The 19,140-nt window shown below is 50.6% G+C and overlaps 5 protein-coding genes and 2 non-coding genes across 7 annotated transcripts; 3 read left to right on the forward strand and 4 right to left on the reverse strand.

Annotated features, from left to right (window-relative positions):
* Nucleotides 1-289: 289 nt before the first annotated feature.
* Nucleotides 290-1,403, reverse strand: LRP88_01521 (D-isomer specific 2-hydroxyacid dehydrogenase; the record flags this gene model as incomplete). Its single annotated transcript, XM_083238203.1, has 2 exons — nucleotides 290-1,216; nucleotides 1,293-1,403. 2 exons carry the CDS (start codon nucleotides 1,401-1,403, stop codon nucleotides 290-292), a joined length of 1,038 nt encoding a protein of 345 aa, XP_083106708.1.
* A 2,851-nt stretch (nucleotides 1,404-4,254) lies between these two features.
* Nucleotides 4,255-6,008, reverse strand: LRP88_01522 (uncharacterized protein; the record flags this gene model as incomplete). The annotated part of the gene is made up of 2 exons (XM_083238204.1): nucleotides 4,255-5,492; nucleotides 5,552-6,008. The coding sequence occupies 2 exons, from the start codon at nucleotides 6,006-6,008 to the stop codon at nucleotides 4,255-4,257; spliced, it is 1,695 nt and encodes a 564-aa protein (XP_083106709.1).
* Nucleotides 6,009-8,315: 2,307 nt separating this feature from the next.
* On the forward strand, nucleotides 8,316-10,232 carry LRP88_01523 (TolB family protein; the record flags this gene model as incomplete). The annotated part of the gene is made up of 1 exon (XM_083238205.1): nucleotides 8,316-10,232. One exon carries the CDS (start codon nucleotides 8,316-8,318, stop codon nucleotides 10,230-10,232), a length of 1,917 nt encoding a protein of 638 aa, XP_083106710.1.
* A 1,317-nt stretch (nucleotides 10,233-11,549) lies between these two features.
* LRP88_01524 (uncharacterized protein) lies at nucleotides 11,550-12,380 on the reverse strand (the record flags this gene model as incomplete). The annotated part of the gene is made up of 1 exon (XM_083238206.1): nucleotides 11,550-12,380. The coding sequence occupies one exon, from the start codon at nucleotides 12,378-12,380 to the stop codon at nucleotides 11,550-11,552; it is 831 nt and encodes a 276-aa protein (XP_083106711.1).
* Nucleotides 12,381-16,138: 3,758 nt separating this feature from the next.
* On the forward strand, nucleotides 16,139-16,210 carry LRP88_01525. The gene has a single exon. It is a non-coding gene; the product is annotated as a tRNA-Arg (tRNA).
* A 498-nt stretch (nucleotides 16,211-16,708) lies between these two features.
* LRP88_01526 lies at nucleotides 16,709-16,824 on the forward strand. Its single transcript, XR_014475142.1, has one exon. It is a non-coding gene; the product is annotated as a 5S ribosomal RNA (ribosomal RNA).
* Nucleotides 16,825-17,180: 356 nt separating this feature from the next.
* LRP88_01527 (endoglucanase I complexed with Epoxybutyl cellobiose) lies at nucleotides 17,181-18,574 on the reverse strand (the record flags this gene model as incomplete). Its single annotated transcript, XM_083238207.1, has 2 exons — nucleotides 17,181-17,921; nucleotides 17,972-18,574. The coding sequence occupies 2 exons, from the start codon at nucleotides 18,572-18,574 to the stop codon at nucleotides 17,181-17,183; spliced, it is 1,344 nt and encodes a 447-aa protein (XP_083106712.1).
* Nucleotides 18,575-19,140: the final 566 nt, after the last annotated feature.

Here is a 19,140-nt window from a genome sequence, read left to right on the forward strand (position 1 = left end):
GGGTTGCCGGGCTGAGTTGAGGATATAGAGTTTCCGTGACGGATATAGGTAAGTTTGAAGGATAGTCTATTGAGGCGTTGCGGCATATATGTGAGTTTCCGATTCGACGGCGGATAAGCCACTCCGTTGAGAGAGCACGTAATATCAGGCTCGGCTTGCGCCGGGCAACAGCTCCGATCCCGCAGTTGATCGGCACTGGGATGTTGGAGAAGCATGATTGGACTTCTAATTACTTCTAGATTGCAATCATGTAGACCAAACCAATCTCTTTGACTATCCAAGTAGAGTATCATGTTCTTTGCGTAGACTTGATCTCGTTGACCGGTGAGAGCGGCTTCCCAGTCTTGAACAAGGCCTTGATGTTGTCAAACGCCTCCCTTTCACCCTTCTGGAACGACAGATCCGTCAAACCCGCGATATGCGGCTGGATAACAACCTTCTCGCTCTTCCTGAAGTAGTCATTGATGTTTGGCTCGCCCAAAAACACGTCCAGGCCAGCTCGCGTGATTTTCCCGCTTTCTAAAGCCTCAATAAGAGCGTCCTCGTTGATAATTGGGCCACGGGCCGTGTTGACGATGAAAGCACCGTCTCTCATCATTGAAAACTCTTTTGTCGAGATCAGGTTTGTAGTCTCTTTGTTGAGCGGGCAGTTGACGGATACAACATCTGATTCAGCCAGCAACTCATTCAAAGACGAGCAGTAAGAGGCACTATACTTGGCTTCATCTTCCGCGCTCAGTTGCCGTCGGTTGTAGTACTTGATCTTCATGTTGAAGACGACTGCGCGCTTTGCGACATACTTGCCGATAGTGCCCATACCAATGATACCAAGCGTCATGCCCGTGGGATCTCGGCTCGGAACTACAAGACGGTTCCAAGTACCGTTGCGAGCATCTCGCTCACCTCGGTAAGCGTCCCTGATGACAGCCAGAGTCAGAAAGAAGGACATGTCGGCGGTGGCCTCCGCCACGGCGTCGATGGTGTTGGAGAGGTAGATGTTGTTCCGGGTCAGCCAGTCCAGGTCAAAGTCGTCGTAGCCGGCCGAGGCAGAGGCGATGATGCGACAGTGCGGAGTAAGCGGCCCGAAGAGCTCTTCGTTGAAGGGGCGAAAGGGAGGTCTTCCCATGCGGATGACGAAGGCATCGATTGGGCCATGCTCTGCGATCATGAGAGGGAGCTGTTCCAGGGCTTGCTGGTGGTTGGTAACGTCGAGGACCTGGGCATGGTTAGTTGTTTTTGGTTCTAGAGTCTAAGAACTTGCGATGAGAATCTTGTTGAGGGCATTGAATTACATCGTAGTCGAAATCCTTTTGAAACTCTTCAAGGTAGTCATCCCCGATAAACTTGGGTTTTCCGAGGCAAACAACGCGGGGTTTCCTCTCGGACTTGGGGGCCGAAGACATTGTGGGATACCGAGATAAGCTTTTTCGGGTCAAAAATGTCCTGCTGCTTTGATTGAAGTATTTGATAAAGACACAAATAAGAAATATAGTACTTGAAAAAGAAAAGATTGTGAAGACGGGTGAGAGTTGTCGGATTACGATGTGTTTTCCGTTGTGGAGTCGAGGTGAAGTACGAGAATAGCTCCCATTTCGGAGTATGATTGCCGAAGGTGATGATCCTGGTCGTCAAACTACTTGTCGAAAAGGAAGCTATGTAAATTAACTGGTAGAAATATTCCCAATGTTAAATATGAGTATCTTTCTCAACTTCACCTGGACGGCCGGGGACCTCCCCAGGCCTGGCTTCTGCACATATAGGCTTAGTGCAACCAGGCCAGTGCGCAAGTGACAATAGGATCTCCGGTCTTGTATGATGTTGTAATCACCATCCTCGAAACAACCTTGCCACTTCAATTTTCACCATCTCATCAAGGGACTCATTATGTCTGCCTCTGAGTTGGAGAAACATTATCTGCCACTTGACACATCCCGGAAAGAGATCAGGCTCCTCGAGATTGTCTCCATCACACCGGAGATAGTCTGCAAGTTCCACACCGTGTCTCTCCTGGATAACCCCTCATTCTGCGCCCTTTCCTACGTCTGGGGAGACGAAAGCGACACCCAAGACATCACGGTCAATGATTCTCACCGCAGCATCACCTCAAGCCTTGGCAATGCCCTAGAATATGCCATCTTTCATTGGAGGGCCATCTTTCGTGACCGCGACGTCGGGTCTTGTCGACTGTGGGCTGACGCCATCTGCATCAATCAGGCCGACAGCCAAGAGAAGGGTGAGCAGGTACAACTCATGAAAGAAGTTTATTCTATGGCCGAAGTCGTCTTTTGCGCTCTTGATTTTAAGGCACCAGAGAAGGAGATGCAATGCGCCTTTTATGCGATTGGGTCTATTGCAACAGGCGCAGATGAAGACGGCTTCGTCTCAGCACCCAATGAAGAACCAAAAAGAGCCAGGATGCGCCGGGTGACGGAATATCTCGCCTTCTCTTGCCACCTGTCTCACCATCTCGGAGTGACAGTTGGCTCTGCCATCGATATCTTTTGCTGCCTGACGTACTGGAAGCGAGCATGGATATTCCAAGAAGTGGTGCTGGCTCGTCGACCCGTCTTTATCTATCGAACCTTGCTGATGGAACTGAGTACTCTTTTGCATGCGCATTCTTGGCTTTCCGCTGCTCAAGTACAGCCTACACCCGAGGGAACCGATCAATCTGTTCGTGACGCAATAGATGAATTCGATGCGGCCATCTTCTTGTCTATCAATTGGGCGAGAACTCTTGTCAGGGCAGAAAAGGCGTCGGAGGATGCACAACGAAGAAAAGAGCATCAAATGGCACGCAGGGCTATCGTGTCTACTGGCGGGACTCTGGAAGCAAGAGAACCCAAGGACCATGTTTATGCTCTCCTTGGAGTTGCCGACCTCAAGCTCAAGCCAGACTATAGTCCAGAGAAGTCGCTCGAGTCAGTTTATATCGATCTCTGTGCCGAGCTTATCGACCTCCCGTCCGACTTCTCCTTCGAGTTTCTCTTTTTTCTTTATCATGCGGGGCTTGCCATGCAAGACGAGCTTGAGCAATCATACGAATTCGCTTCTTGGGTTCCCAACCTTCAGCGGCGTATGTCATCTGGAAGTGATGCCAACCCTCCGCGCCCCTTCGAACGATTGTGGAAAATGCCCTCAGATATAAGTCCGTGGATGGACGGCGGCCCATCACCTGATGACTTTATACGAGAGCGGAGCTTATTTGTTCGCGCCGTCTTTGTCTCGACCGTCCTGGATCTGGGCCCAGTCATATCCTTCAATGATGACACTTGGTTATCCTTTGTCATATTTTTATTTGAGATACTCAACTCGTCGCCTGTTGAAACACGCCATATTCATCCTCTAGTGACTCTCACAAAGTCTCTAGGGGCCGAGTGTCAAGAAGAAAATGTTTGGGAGATGCCAGAGGTCTTGAGAGTCATCAGAGCACTTCAATACCTCCTGGTCAACGGGCAATCGACAAATAAGGCAGACGATAGTCCCACTGAGTCAAAGTACACGTATGCTTTTGGAGAGGAGTTTCTCTTTAATATAGGGCTTGGAGAATTATGGAGGTGTAGGGTTTTGGATGAACCCCCGAGGCGGATACTTAGCGACGAGCTGACAGACCAAGTCAGCCCGGAAGAACAATACAAGATGTATCGCTCATCCATATCAGATTTCTTGAGAAAAATCTCGGATCAGACACAGTTTGAAGTAGAGATGGCCCAAGCTGAGAAAGACGCGGAAAAGCTGTACCGGGGAAGATCAAGATTGGCTCGAGCACCAGATGGCGGGCTTATGTTTGTGCCTTGGAGCGCGGCGGAAGGTGACCACGTCGTTCTCCTGAAGGGGGTCGTGGAGTTTTTGCTGATTCGCAAGGTGGATGATTACTATCTCAATGTCGGCCGGTGTTCGTTTTCTACGCTTGAGAAGGAGGTTGCGTATGAGGTGGGGGTGGGTGAGAGGGAGCTTGTGGGAATAGAGCTCCGATAGGACAGGATATGTCGACCATGGTATCACAAGGCTCGAACAATGATGAACTGGTTATTTTTAATATTGAAGAAACACACGAAGATCATGTACCTGTGAATATAGGCGTCGTAGAAGCAGCTGGCATGGATTCTGGGGCGGGGATTACTCCTTGAAATACCCGGTTCGAAGAGGAGGAATACTAGCCCAACGGAAGGCTTTGTCTCCTCCCCAGCATTGTCTAGCTACATTGCCTCTCTCTGCTTGGCATGTGCTATCGGCCACCATCTCAGAAGACACTCAGAACCGTAACAGCTTTTCATTCGCCATCATCCACGCGTAGCTGCCCCATCGAAAGTCATCCGTCAAAAGATTAGAGTTGTCCCGGAACAAATGTAACAGCTGCTTCTTGTCGCTCCACTTGGGCCAGTTTGGGTACTGGTCTCTTTTGTTGGAAGAGTCATTGGGATCTTGAGAGTATGCAAAGTTGAAGTAGTAATGAAAAAGACTCTGGCTGGCAAAAGTCTGGGGGCCACCGAAGAAGACGGGAAGGAGATCAGAGCCGTGGAATGTTCCCAAGGCGGGTGTGCCGCGGTCGTAGCTTGCTTCGTAGCTCCAGATCGGAACAGTGGGATTTGCCTTTGACGCGTGGTAGAGCATTGAACGACGAGCTAGTGTGAAGCCAATGTCGCCAAGCAGAGAGGACATGCGCTTGAAACCTGGGTACACCTCGCCGGCGAATCCTGTGCCGTAAGGGGATCCAGCCGGGATAGATTCGTTGAATGTTTCGACCAAGGCTTTCAGCTGATTCTTAGTAGCTCCGTGAAAGTATAGTGAGGAGAGATACTCAATAAGGGCAGAGGTATCGGATAAGTTGCTCTGGGCGAATGAGAATAATGTCCCTTCGTCTTCTTGGCCGCCAATGATCAGGGGCACAGCTGCATACTTTCCAGACTGGACAATGACCTCGGCGCTGTCGGCCAATACTTCTCCATCGGGTCGCGGGAGGTAGGATAGAGCAATAGAGTTGTAGGAGATGAATCCGGGAACTGAGTTTGTTGCTTGCTCAAACGTGTCGTGGTCGACATTACGCAGGCAGGCAAGGGTATCGTTTGCTGATGAACAACCGGCGTTTCCGACAATCGTATCATAGACGGTCTGAGCCTTGGGGCAATCGACGGGGTCGGCTCGGAATAGAGAACCAGAGTTCATGATGCCTCCTCGAAAGAGGGGTCTGCCCTTGTATGTGTGGTTGCCAGCATATAGCCCCAACTGATTGAAGACGGACAAAGACCCGGCTGACTCGCCCCAGATAGTGACCTTGTCTGGATCACCACCGAAGGAAGCGATATTGTCGGCGACCCATTCCAAGGCCATGCGTTGGTCACGGAGGCCGATGTTGGCGGAGCCATCAGCGAGGATCTCTTTGCCGCCTAGGAAGCCATAGCCGGCGAGACGATAGTTTATGGCAACATAGATGACGGGCTTATGAGCTGTCACAGAACTGTTGACCACGAAAGAGCCGTCGTACTGGGTAGCTGATCCGACCTGTATCCTATAGTCAGTGATGGGGTGGGTCGGGTGGAAAAGGTGACACCTGCCTGGAAGCCTCCACCGTGAATCCAGAGCAGCACAGGCAGCTTGGCATTGGAGTTAGTCCCTGCAGGCCGGACGATGTTGAGTGTCAGACAGTCCTCACTCGAGGGGAGAGAGGTCTGGAAGAAGGTAGTGTTGATGGAGCTTGAGATGAGCTGCGTAAAGGCATTGCTAAAGGCAGGAGGTGCCCCACGGAACTGAGGACAAGTAGGTGCAATTTTGGTAGCATCGAGAGTACCGAAAGGTCCGTTAAAACTCTGAGGGGGCTTGAGGCGAAGTTGGCCTAAAGGTGGTTGAGCGTAGGGAACTCCGTTGAAGAGCTCTACGCCGTCGATGTTGGCTCTGGAAGTGCCGATGATGGTCGAGGCTGGGGCAAGAGTCACAGTCACTTGAGCTGATTGCTCTGCTATGACACCGCAGGTTACCAAAGAGAACCAGGCAACGTGGAGGAACTTCATGGCGGTAGGTGAGGGAGGTTCGTGTTTGGGAAAGTTTGGTGGTTGATGATTGCGAAGAGAAGGCTCTTTATAGTCCTCGAACCCAGGACAGCAAACTGATGCCCACCATTATCGGCCACTCTTTAAAGGGAATGTCCACCGAACAAACCAATGATTATAGTCCATTTCCGCCAAAAGCCTCGAAGTGATAGGTGATATTGGGTTCGCAATCAGGGCATGTTGTGAGGCCGATTCCCAACATAGATTTCCTTGCGGGTGAACCAGTCACAGGGCAATATCATTGTCAGCCCCTCTACCAATAAAGGCAACCCGCTAAATAGGTATTTGATTACCGACTGTTTACGTGCTTGTTTTACTCTGTCCCCTGATGGTTGTTCCAATGTGGCTGCTGACTAGCAAGCTGTGACAAGTAAGCGTTGCGAGCCAACCAGTAAGGTTAAAGCCATCACAACAGGGGCCATAACTTGGCTTCCTGCAGCTGAATACCTGAGGAGAAGAGCGATATGTAACAGTTGTATGGTCGGTCTTCCGGCTCAGTTATCCTATCAAGGGCCGGGCTTCAACTATAACAAAGAACACATTGTGACAGTTGTATGGAAGGTTGAACTGGTTGGACCTAAGAACTGGAGAAACCATGACTGCCCCTCTCCGAAGCATCAATTGGGGTATCAGCTAGCCTTGTCACGTGAGGCGACATTGCTGTATGAGCATATCAGGTAGTATATAGAGGAATCACCAATATTCACATATTCTGTAGGGTAATGGGATCGAAGTTGTCGAAGCTGTCAAGAAGACTCGTACTCGGCCAAAGTTAGAACCCGGCTCCGGCTAGCCCTAGGCCAATTTCTTCTACTAGGTACCTATTCAGCAAAGCTTGTTCTCTCAAAGATTCAGTAACGAACAATTAGTATTCTGATACAAGCCTATGAGTTGATTGCTCTGTTTCTGCTTCTTTAAACTCTCTAGATGGGTCAAGGCTTGTCATATGAAAGCAGAACTAGTAATCCCTCTTCGTCTCTCGACTCATGGAAATTAACATCGTAACGTTTAACACCTGGGACATGGTGGCTTTGAAAACGTTTCCCAGCATTAGGCACCTCTAACCCAACAACAACATCCTTGTAGCCGTCGAATTCGTTCCTGTGGCTATGGATCCTCACTAACCAATAAGCCGAGTTGGCGAGCGAAAGAGTCCTGTTGTGCAGGGTACCAGCCCATACCACTGTCCTCAACCGGGCCCTTGGAGTGACTTTCACCACTAACCAAGACAAGTTTGGATCTACACCCCGTGGGGATGATCGGGGAAAGCCCCATGGGGTCGGTCCGCGAAGTAACCCTGGCGATGAAGGTGAAGGTGACCTCGTGAGCAGATGGGACGACGATACTACCTTGAGGTGGCTGGGAACTTTTTGAACAAGGGTTTTCCGACCCGTATTCCGCCGCTCTGCTAGCAACGTGAATGTGGAGAAGATCAGGACAGGCAAGCTACCCCACGATTCCTCGGGTCATCTGCACTGAAGAGGGATAGAGTTGTCGGCTAAATAGGCTAACCGAAGAGGTGGTAAAGGTGTGCATGGATATTCAACGAAGCTTGGCGTACGCGGTGAGCTCATAGCATATGCAAGAAACTCGTCCGGTGGGATACCGAGGCCGATTCGGTGTAAAGGGAGCCAATCATTTCCCCTGCTGTTATGTATTTCATCTTTGTAAGCCTGCCAAGTTGTCGTCAGCGGTATCTTCCGCCTCGCCGTGATGGCATCTCCAATAGTTCATTCGGTAGTCTCTCCAGGACTTCTGATTCTCACTTGCTGTGATAGATGACATAGGTCTAGAAACGAACAGCTCTCAAACAATTTCCTTCTAGCTAGCCTATATGCCCTCGAGCCTCCCATTCCGCAGGAGAACTGTATGGCAACGGGTCTAGAAGCCAGAGGCTTGGCACATAGACGGGATGTTCAGGTACAAAACCTCAGCTACGGATAAACTATTGAACAGGGGCTGATACCAAGTAAGGCAATAATAAGTCAGGCCGGGTGTGACGTGGTGGAGTTGGGGAGTATATAGCGTCGCTCTAGCAAGGGTTTTCCGAATTCCGACTCCTTTGGGGGTACGCGCTCTCAGAAAGGAGCGAGGTATGCGCGTATAGCATCACATGGTTTCCAAGACAGAATAAACTACACCAACGATAGGCACTAAGAAGAAAATGTATATATAGGAGTGAAGGATCGTGTAAGTTGGTGGAATATTCACTCAACAGGCCTCTCTCAAGTTCTACAGGCCCTCTGTCTAGGGAACACTCTCGGCAAGATGCAATTCTTTAGCAAAGCAATCAATTACGCTATTCTCTGCGGTAGTGTGGCCCAGACTGTTCATGCCGCAGCCTTGGCTACTCCTCCTGCTCCTGTTCCAAACCCTCCTTCTCCTGAGCCCATCACCCTCAAGCAACTACCTCTTCCTCCCATCTCACCCAGCGACGACGTCGGCGCCTGCACGAAGCAGATCAACTCTCGCGGAACGGGATGTCTGGCCAACGGTATCTTTGAGACGTTTCAATCTGGTGACTTTTTGCCTGATGGAAAGCATGTTATCGCCATGGTCACCTTTACTGGTGCGCCTGCTGCTCCTGCTGCGGGAAGCATCTACTCTGGCCCGCAGGTCATCATCGTCAAGACGGATGGCAAGACGTTTCCCAACGGAGATCCCTGGAAGTGCATCACTTGTGGTGTTCCTGAGGAGAATGCTGTCGGGATCAGTGTCAATTATGACTATCCTCAGGCCTTCAAGGATGGCAAACGTCTTCTCATCGGACACAACGTTCTCGACTGTGGCACCAACCAGTTGACGAGCGAGAGCTGCAAGCCAGAGAACACTTATATCTACCCTCTCCGCTGGAATGTTGCTGCCGACGGTTCCGGCCCGAGTGGTGATATTCGTGAGCTGCGACTGCACCCGGATAACGTTCATCTCGAGTTTAGCTCCTTCACCTTTGCTGGCGGCAGCATCGGTCAGTATGCTTACTTCTCTCGCCTCGTATTTAACCCCTCTCCCAAGACTGGAACCCCCCTTGCGCCGCGGTATGACCTGGAAAAGGTTACTATTCTGCATAACCCTGATGGAGTTGCTCCTATTGCCGCCAAGGGCAAGGTTCTTTCTTTGAACCCTCAGGCCATCTCTGTTGGCGAGGCTCGCGGCTTCAATGGTGACGGAACAGAGCTCACCTATGTCGGAAGCAACATTGAGAGCTGCAACAACGATGTCTTTGCTGTTCATCTTCAAACCGGAGTTGTTCGCCGTCTTACCAATCATCCCGAGTATGCCGATCCTCTGGCTTTCTCCCCTGATAACAAGTGGATGGCTGTCATGGATACTCGGGGAAGTGGTCGCAACATGTTTATTGCTGGCATGCGAGGAATTCCGCCTCTGGTTGATATTGTGGCCGGTATCCTCCCAGCATCGACTCGCAACAACGGTCTTCGTCGGTTCTTTCAGCCGTATCTGCTCGACTTTTACGGTGACCGCGGTGACTACTATGGTCAAAAGATCAACGGGGATAACAACGGCGTTCCTGGAAGTGGCGCGATCAATGACCCTGAGTGGAACGGTATGGCTGATCCGCGATGGTCTCCTGATAGCAGGCAGCTCGTCTTTTGGCAGACTCACACCGTCTCCCCTTCTTGTGGAGGCGCCAACCCTCTCCCTTGCTACCCCTCCAAGGAGCAAGGTGGGCGCAACTATCGCATGTACATCGCAACCTTTACTAGACGCAGCCCGAGCCCTCCTGCCCCGGTGAAGGAGCACTCTGATACTATCCCCTGGGGCGTACCTTATGTGCCTGGATCTCAGGTGACTCCCACACCTGGATTGGCGGGTGGCATTTACACACTCTACGGCAAGGCTTCCGGCGAGGCCAGGGTCAACATCATCTGGGGCCAGGCACCCGAGATCGGCACTGTCAGCGCGGTGTACGAGAACTACTCGCTCGACGGCAAGAGCTTCCTCAATGGGAACGAGAGCGTGACGGGGTCTGTTGAGAAGCTGACTGACTTTTCTTTTGACTGGTACTCCGATATTCGTCAGACGGGAGCTGTCAAGGGAACCAAGAAGACGAGCCCTGGTGGATATCATGCCAACATTGATGTTATGATCAATGATTTGACTTCGACTGGCACTCTGACTACAACCCTGGATGGTGTTGAGTGGCGTAGCCCTCAGAGCGGCACTTGAGTGACATGAGGGAGATCTTGATGGTAGTGGGAGCTCAACAACCTAGTGGGTTAGACGTCCTTAATCCGCACGCTCATTCAGAACAAGATATTTTATTGGTGAATTATTACTCAAGCTGCAAAGTTGTTTATGTAATTTGGCTTGCTCTCCTTCTCTTCGAATGTGCACGTCGGGTGACAGATGGTCAAAATGGCTGGCACATGGGTAAGCTCCTCCGATAAGTCGTCGATAATCCAAAGGTCCCTGTTTGGACGAAGATCAAAGCATAGGACACCACAGTACAAAACTAACATGATGGTTGCGTCATATGGATGACCTTGCATACACCGAAGTTGTCGGTGTCGTATTACTCGTCAATGGCGACCCAGCCCCATTGGTCCAAACCGCCTCATTGACGAAATACACAACAGCTTCGGCTTGCCTGATGCCTAAAGTGAGCCGCCGAGACATTGGGCCGCCACAACAGCTGCAAGGCATGCCTTTCTTAATGTACAACATGCGCGTTTGCCTGTAAGCGCACGCTTCCCCGCAGAGTTGGTTCGCCCTGTTCGTGTGCTTGGGTAACTTCAGACCAGGCTCTGGGCATGAAGCCTGTCTGTTTAGGCACGTGCATGCTGAAAGGTATAAAGAAGGAGAGGACCACTGCTGACGTGGGGGTTGAATCTCTCGTCTCGAGTTCAACGACGACGAGACACAATCTTCAACCATCGGTCCACAAGGCTGACAGCAATCTCATTATGGCAAAGAGGAACGCCTCCCTCACATCTCCGCGTCAGATTCGACCTTGCAAACCTCAGCCTGGCACGCACTGCATCTGCGCGCTGGCTGGATACGTTGCACCGAACTATGGTCAAATCAACGGAGATCGGCCTGGTGAAAGCAGTAAACCTGCAAAGTGATGGAGTTGGGAGACATGGGTTTTTATGAGGTAAACCTTTTCCAGCCTCCTTCTTATGAAAGACACTTATTCAGCGGAAAGCATCTTTAAGATGGCGATGGCGAGACGGGTCATGCTGGTCATTACTTGTCGACATTTGGTGACTGGTTCTATCCACGCAGTAAAGGTACATGATTGCTCTGCGTGCTGAACACGAGTGGAAAGATGGATGAAACATATTAGGATGGTACATGTAGCTCTCGGCGTATTTTATCATGTTTGTATTTATGATTCCCTGATCTACTTTCCCTTTCTTTAGCTGCATCCTTCCGAAACTTCTCTTCTGAGATACACGAGGTTATTAAGTAGGGGTATCAAGGGGAAATCAATGACTGTCTTTGGCAAGCTTGCCTAATTGTTCGTATCGGCCAATGTATCTACTAATCATCCTCACTGGGCACCCACTCTAAATATCTCCCTGAATTTTCATAGTGAAGCTGAAATCCAACCTTGGCTAGACTCCCCCTCATAACCACCCCAATGGCACCCTCTTCGTCTTGAAACCACTTTGCCCGCCCCCAATCATGATCAGACTCGTCCTCTCGGCGCATTCTGCAATGGCCGAAATCGATCATGCAGACTCGGTACTCCCCGTTTCCTCGAGGCACAACCATCATGTTGTCGGGCCGAACGTCGGTGTTGAGAATATTGTTGTCTCCCAGAACATGGGTTATTCGAATTCCTCGATCTACAATGTTCTGCCATGAGGAACGTGGAGCGGATTCTTTGAGAGAAGATAAGGTGAAGCCTTCCAGATATTCGAGCAAGATGCCCTTCACTAGACATATATCCTGCTGCTGTTCGTCGGGAGAGGTGTTGAGTTGGACCACTTGGAGAGTGACTTGGGTAAAAAGGCGCGGAATTAAGTCTCCCTGGTGCTTTTGTAGAGCGGAATATGTCGCAACTTCAGCCCGAAAGTAGTTGAGCATCATATCGGCAAGGGAAGCCTCGTTCTCAGCTGCATCCCAGTTGTCCTCGTCGTCATCTTCTTCGGAGTCTTCCTCGGCCCGAAGCCTGCCAAGAAAATCCTGAAGATCCCCTGACTTGAGCTTGTGCAGAAATTCTTCCTCAATGTCTGTGGACCATGGATCGACCCTTTCCCACTTGCGGAGCGAGTGTGCAAATCTTCGATCAAAGAGCTTGAGGAACGCCCGCGCTCCTTCGTCTAGGCCTAGTTGTTGTGCCGAGTTGGGGAGGATTTCCACCAGCATACCACAGGAGAATGTCCATTCTGTTTCTAGCTCCTTGATTCTCACTCGCACTTGTTCTTGGTGATGAGGTGAAGAATCATCGGGGATCGTTCTGAGACAAAGGATTTGGTCAACAGAGTATAAGAGATGCCCTCTTTCTTGGGACTTGAAGTCGAGACTTTGCATGTTTACTTTGAATTGACAGCTACAAGAGGGACAGAGAGCGACCGCTCTCCGACGGCATGAAGGAGAGACTGCAGTTCTTTTATGAGCTTGGATACTGGCTGAGTTTTGACCAGCTCGAGTTGAGGAGAAAATAGATATGAGCCGCGAACATGAGCTGCAGGCAGCAACGTCCCATCGATACATCAAAGACGGAAACCGTTGACACATTGCCAATCTAAGAATTTGTCTGGCCCGCTGCCTGGAAGGCAAGTAACAAAACAGGCCATCAATAGCCCCCTCAGGCTCACCGGTGACTCACACCACAGGTGCTCCGTTAGAAATCAAGTCAGCAACCAAATCGCATCTACTTAACCGCTGTTTACTACACAGGCAAAAAGTCCATTTTAATACGGGGAGATGGAGAAGTGGGACTGGCTGTTAAAACTGGTGTTGATGAAATGTTTGGTTCGGGGAGCTCGTCAGTGGGGAGTCTGAAAACGAAACTATTGATTGTGGCGCGCCACTAACGGTTGTGGAAATTGCAATTTCTCGTAAGATTTTGCCATCCCTAACTTGTCACAGGGTATTGATCTGGGCGGCAGTGATGATTTGCAAAGGCAGAGCGGTGGACAAAGCGGTAGAAAGGGGAAAGTTGACTGGAAGTTAATGCCACGATAGTAGCAGAAATGGCATATCCCGTAGAGTGTATATCCAGATAATGGAGTATGAATAAGGGAGGAGTTATGCTCGAAATAGGCGCTCACGCCACGCCACGCCGAGCTGTCATGCAGCCCGTTTGCTGGAATTTCTCCTAGTTTCATCTTGACATCAAAAGCGTGAAGCCTGCAGCACTTTGTGGAAGGGCCGTTGAGAGGGCTTCCGGCCGGGAGTGAGCCCGGTGCTGGGCGTCCTGTCGCCCCCATCCACAGCCAAGTCTCTAGCGTTCGCCTGCCCCAGACACACCTGTTGGTTCAGCTCCGTACCCCCTGCTAGCTCCCGAAGCTAACACCTGCAGACGATAAGGAGAAACGCGCAAGACGTGTTGAAAAAGAGAGCTCAGCCGCTTCTCGGATCTTGTTCGACTTCTCTTTGTTCCACTCGATCTGTCACTGTCGCATCCATCACCGTTACAATGGTTTCCTCCAAGCTCCTCACAAGTGCCTTGACCTTCCTGATCATCGGCATCGCCCACGCGGCGAATTGTCGTCCATCCGACTCAAGTTCTTCAGCCACCATCACAGAATCCACTACCGCGCTACCTACCTCCGATACCTCGACTTTGATCACCATCACGACTACTTCTTCGGCAAGCAGCGAGGCATCTACGGCATCTGTTGCTTCTACCACGACCTCGATTGTCCCCCCTGACCCTAACTCGTGCTCCACCGATGCCGATTGTCAGAATAAACCCAACTGTCACACAGGCGCCATCTGTGAATGCAGAAATGGCGGCTGTGTCGCTTACGTGTAGACCAGTCTTGCCTATACAGCTTGTTGAGGACACTGGGCTTTCACGGTTGGGCAGATTCGGGTTCAGGGATGGGTTTTCAGCATGCAAGGCGTTGAATCATCATTTGGATTCTTCAGAGCGACTTTCTTGGACTTTTGGGAGACTTCTCTCTGCCTGCAACGTCTCATTCTACACATTCTATCGAGCCCAGTTAAGATGGAAAGGAGTGAGGAAAATACCTAATAGTGGCTGTGGCTAGTCCGGCTCGTTGAATGAGGATCGAGCACTCGGGCCACACAATAAGCACCAGCTGTCTTCACCCGCCATTAATAGCATTGACTGCTCAGTCGAAAGTTTATTTGAGCCATCCAGTTAGCTTTACTGCATTCTCAAACATGCGTGACCAGGAAGTCAATCTAAAACCCCATAGTTCAATACTCCCATGCAGTCAGACAGTTCACTTAGAATTGTGTGACTCCCAAGTCAGCTACGTCTTATCCGGCACCCCGACTATTTGGCAGACCGAGAGGGCCATTCGACGCTCTCATAAGAGATGCCAAGCTGATCTTGGGATTTCTCAATCGGGCCCGAAACACGGCCGTGTGGCAAAGATAACAGCAGCGGCATCGGTATGGATGTCTGCCGTGACACTCCATGAGCCGGGACACCAGCGGGACGTCATGATATCTTTGTTGCCGCGTCATGTTCCGATAATGCCGATCATTGCTTGTCTATGCCGCGTTCATGACTTCAATCCTACTCTTGAGTCTCGCAACTAACCAGGGTGCTCAGCGACGCAGACATTCTCACTCCACTACCTCTTTTGTCACAGACATTATATTCACCGATGAAATATTATAATAAGTCTTACGCCGTCAATGACTTTGAGGACTATCTTGTCACGACGAGAAGAACAGTGTTTGACTTGATCACAGCGTTAGTGGAATCTGAGTTGGCCGACGTTCATCACCCAGCCCAACCTGTGGGGCGGGAAATCACGAAAACGTTTGGCTCAGGCAATAGAGTTGTGGGTTCCTTAATATCGAACCTTTGAAACACTTGCTTTAAATATTGAAAGGTGGCGTGCGGCAAACATTTGTGGTTGCCGTTGTTTCTTTTTCCTGAGCTTCCAGGCTCTTCCCAAGAGCTCAGCCCGGCCTGGCCATTTACTATCGAGTTTGTTATCTGAGAGGAGGGAGTGGTAAAGATCTGGAGAGGAGTAGACGTAATGACAGGAATAAATATGGTGGGGAAAGAAACGAGATCATGTTCACCTCTTGGAACAGGCTCTCACGCCAAGCCGTCTCCTGCTAGTACCATGCAGGTCCTCGGCTTGTTTCCCGTCCCGCAGCATGAAGATCACGGAACCTTGAGAGACTTGCAGCGGCCCAGTAATATTAGCAAGACACTTGCGTGTGTGGTCGATCAACCGTGTCACCCTCCAGCTCTTGGGTATCTCGTAGCAAAGGCAGCATCTCCACACAGCCCCATGCACCTCGGCCGAGTCTCTATGCTCCTATCGTACGGAGATTGACTTATGCAGCTGGATCCGAAGAGAGCGCCACCAACGATCGGAAAACAGGACAATATTGAACGAGTATTTAAGAGTGAGCCCAACCGCACCTTTGCAGACGAATTCACCCACCTCGACTCCCCACTCGTCTATCTGTACACCGCTATAATGGTTTCGTCTAAGCTTCTCACAAGCGCCTTGACTTTGTTGGTTGCTGGTCTTGCCTATGCCTCCAAATGTTATCCTTATCCCGTTTCGTCTGCGAGGACCAAGTCCTCGGTCTCGCTGCCTACTTCTGATACTTCGACTCTCCTAACCATCGCCACTACCTCATCTACAACTAAGGATACCAGACCGCCTATCTCATCTCTCACCACCTCAGAGACCACAGAGGCGCCATCGTCGTCTTCAGATGTATCCACATCATCTGTCTCGTAAGATTTTGCTTCCTTCCATAGGCTCTGGCGTTGCTAAACCTTAATTCATCTCTACTTCTCCTTGTTCAATCATGGCATCTATCGTAGGGAGAATATGACCAAAGTCAAGAATCTTGAGGTTTCGACGCTTCTGCTCCACCAAGGGCAACTTGCTCTCCTGGAGCCCCCGCAGCCCCACGATTAGTTTGCAATATCGAGGCCGAATCACAAGCAAGGTCGTGTGGCCCAATGGCAAGGCGTCTGACTACGAATCAGAAGATTCTGGGTTCGATCCCCAGCATGATCATGATCCTTTCTTTTTGACGTTTTTACGTCTTTTCGAGCGGTTTGATGTCTGAAGCTCAGTTTGAAGGCTCAGATGCGCGATGAGAGTATTTGAGGTGTCATATTTTTTTTTTTTGCCAGACTGTGATCCTCGCTGCTGAACATCTGGCATATGCTTCAGAAGCCAGCTGCATCAGGGTGAATTAGCAGACTCCGTCTGGAAATGGAATTGAGTGTAGATCGGAGCTTACTTGTCCATGCGTTCACCATTGTTCTGTTTTTCACCATAGAGGAACGCTTGGCGTTTACAAGGTCGACATGCCCAGGTCTAGGTCGTATGGGTGACGCTCGAATATGTCATATCGATGAGCACACATAAATGTCTGAGTTGAGATACATCGACAGGTGCCTGCCATGAAGAAGGTCTCTGTTGGTAACCAAAAAAACATCAAGGATACCCTAGAACTGGCCAACACCATGCGTCACACTCATATGCCGCTTCCGCCCCCCACTCTCCCACATACGACCATACCCACTGGAGAATTCGGGATCCCGTCCGCTCTCCCATAGACAAGCCAGTGAGGGGCGGATTAGTAGTTGGGTCGGTGACGACCAGCGAATCCCCGCTGTTGTATGTTTTTTTGCTGTTTTGGCTGGCCTCCTCACCAAGAGGGTGTTCTTTTTGGCGGTCACTGCAGTCGACTGTCTTGGGATCTGCCAGTTGCAAGGATCACCAACCCAACTGAGCGTGAGATAACAAAATCACATAAGGCTGAGGGCCCTGAGAAAATGGATAAAATACACTGGAAACTTATATAGAGAATCAAGGGAACCGTCAGATGTCAATGGGTATAAGCTGGGCCGCCTTGGTGTGTAGTCAAAAGAGTTGGCCTCAAGCCGATGCTGTATTTCCAAGAAGTCTCAAATCATGTACTGTTCAATGAAAATGAGGGCAGAATGAAGAGCCCACCCTGGATACAATGCCTCGACGTCTAGAAGCTGCCTCGACGCTGGTGCTGGTGAAGGTGATGTCTCACATGACCTTTATCCAATCCCCTTGCAAACCCATCCCGTCTGTACCCCGAGCCTACAGAGAAGGTCGAGTTGATCTCTCCAATCTTGATGTTGCTGAAAGTCACCTCCGGGTTAGGCTGGATCTTGAGAATATTGGCAGGGCTGCCCTCGGTGGCGTTGCAAGGTCCAGCCTCGCCCTGGTCAAGCCAGTTCATGAAACCACCCTCATCCCACCAGAGACTCATGACGAGAACCATGCCGCGGGTCATGGATTCGCCCATGCCTTTCATGCCACCTAGGCGGGTGAACGCGTTGGCACCGGTAGCTACGCAGTATTCGTCGTTGATGAAGTTGACGTTGGGGACTCCGGGGAGAGTCACGACTGCGCTCTCGATGATCTTGTTATCCTGCACATAGTGTCGGTGCAGCTCGGTGAGGTGGCCATTCTTATCGGCTAGGAACTGGGTCACCACCGTGAACTTTCGGGTGCTATCGACCTTGAAAGAGCCGCCACGTCCATAGTAGTCGGTGTTGTTGTGGCGGTTAGGGTTCCATCCACAGCCGGGCTTGTCGCAAACGCCCTCAGAACCGCACTCATCGCCGGTGCATTCATAGAGGCCAGTTTGGTTGCATGGGTGAGGGGCAATGTGAGTAGCTCGAGAATTGGCCTCCCAAATGTCGAGCTCATTGCAGCATGAGCCGTAGCCATCAATGTTACCCTTGTTGCATGTTAGTCATGATTACACAATGGAAATATTCCACTTACCACTCCGTTGATGAATGGGGTCACAAAGCACTGGGCATCGCAGTAGCCAGTACCATAGTACGCCCCGGCCTTGTTGTGTGGGCTCAGGCTCTTGCCACCATCCTTGAGCATCTCGGAGAAGTAAAGAGCGCTGTTCATGCCACATGGCAGCTTTGACATTTCGACATCAAAGGTCAACTCGGACCCGGTGAGATACATGATGTCGTATTCTTGCTTGTTCTCATCCAGAAGGTAGACTCGAGGAGAAACTGTCAGGTTGTTGTGCAACTGCTGGAGGCGGAGCTCAGTGCCGGACGTGCTAATTCCCTGGACTTGATAATCCGGGACTCCCTCAATGATACAGTTCTTGGCGCAAGATGCAGCATCGGGGCACACCGTGCTGTTTGGCTTCTCTCCCCAGTTGCCGCAGCTAAGATTGTTTGTGGCCTGGTGGATCGGGTGCTGGCTTGACTCGACGACGATGTAGTTTGTGTGCTTCTTGCAGCCACCGAGAACAGTGCATCGGAAGGTATCCAGCCTGGGATGCACCTCAGGTGTGTTGCCTGGTGTTTGGCCGGCGACGAGTTGGACGGCCAGGCCAAAGAGAAGAAACGAAAGTGAAGCCATGTTGGGCTGTTGAACTTTGAGTCTTGGACTCGACAAAACAATTCTAAGGAGTGACTGCGCACAAAATGCTTGCAAGATAGCAAAATAGTCGGTAGATGGCGTGAAGTTATGTACTTGATCTTAGGTTACACGGCCGACGCCCAACGAAATAGGGATCGTCCCGTTCAGCAATAGGCTAAAACTCAAGGAAATTAATGCCAGCCAAACAAAGCAATCAACGTCGTTTCAAAACCCTGTCTGCTTACCAATTTAGGCAAGCTTTCAGGAGTTGACAGGCCGGTAAAAAGTTAAAATGGCTCTGCATCCCCCGTTAGGCCACGGAACCCGCGGACAAGGCTTCTAGGCGCTCCGGGGAAGGCAAGTGGTAAGCGGCAGTTGCACAGAAGCGGAGTCGCACGCGGCCCGATGGTCCGATTGCATATTACTATCTCTAATATAGATGAAGAGAGTTTCCTAGAAAGTTTCGGAATGGCACGCTCCGCCGTTTCACGGTCCTTGTTGAATCGTCAAGTTTCCACCAACCAGCATCTTGTTCAACCACATGAAACCGCGACTTAATTAAAACA

The sequence above is a fragment of the Fusarium phalaenopsidis genome, assembly GCF_050370095.1.
Source record: "Fusarium phalaenopsidis strain FUZ10S chromosome Unknown contig_32278, whole genome shotgun sequence".
Classification (NCBI taxonomy): Eukaryota; Fungi; Ascomycota; class Sordariomycetes; order Hypocreales; family Nectriaceae; genus Fusarium; species Fusarium phalaenopsidis.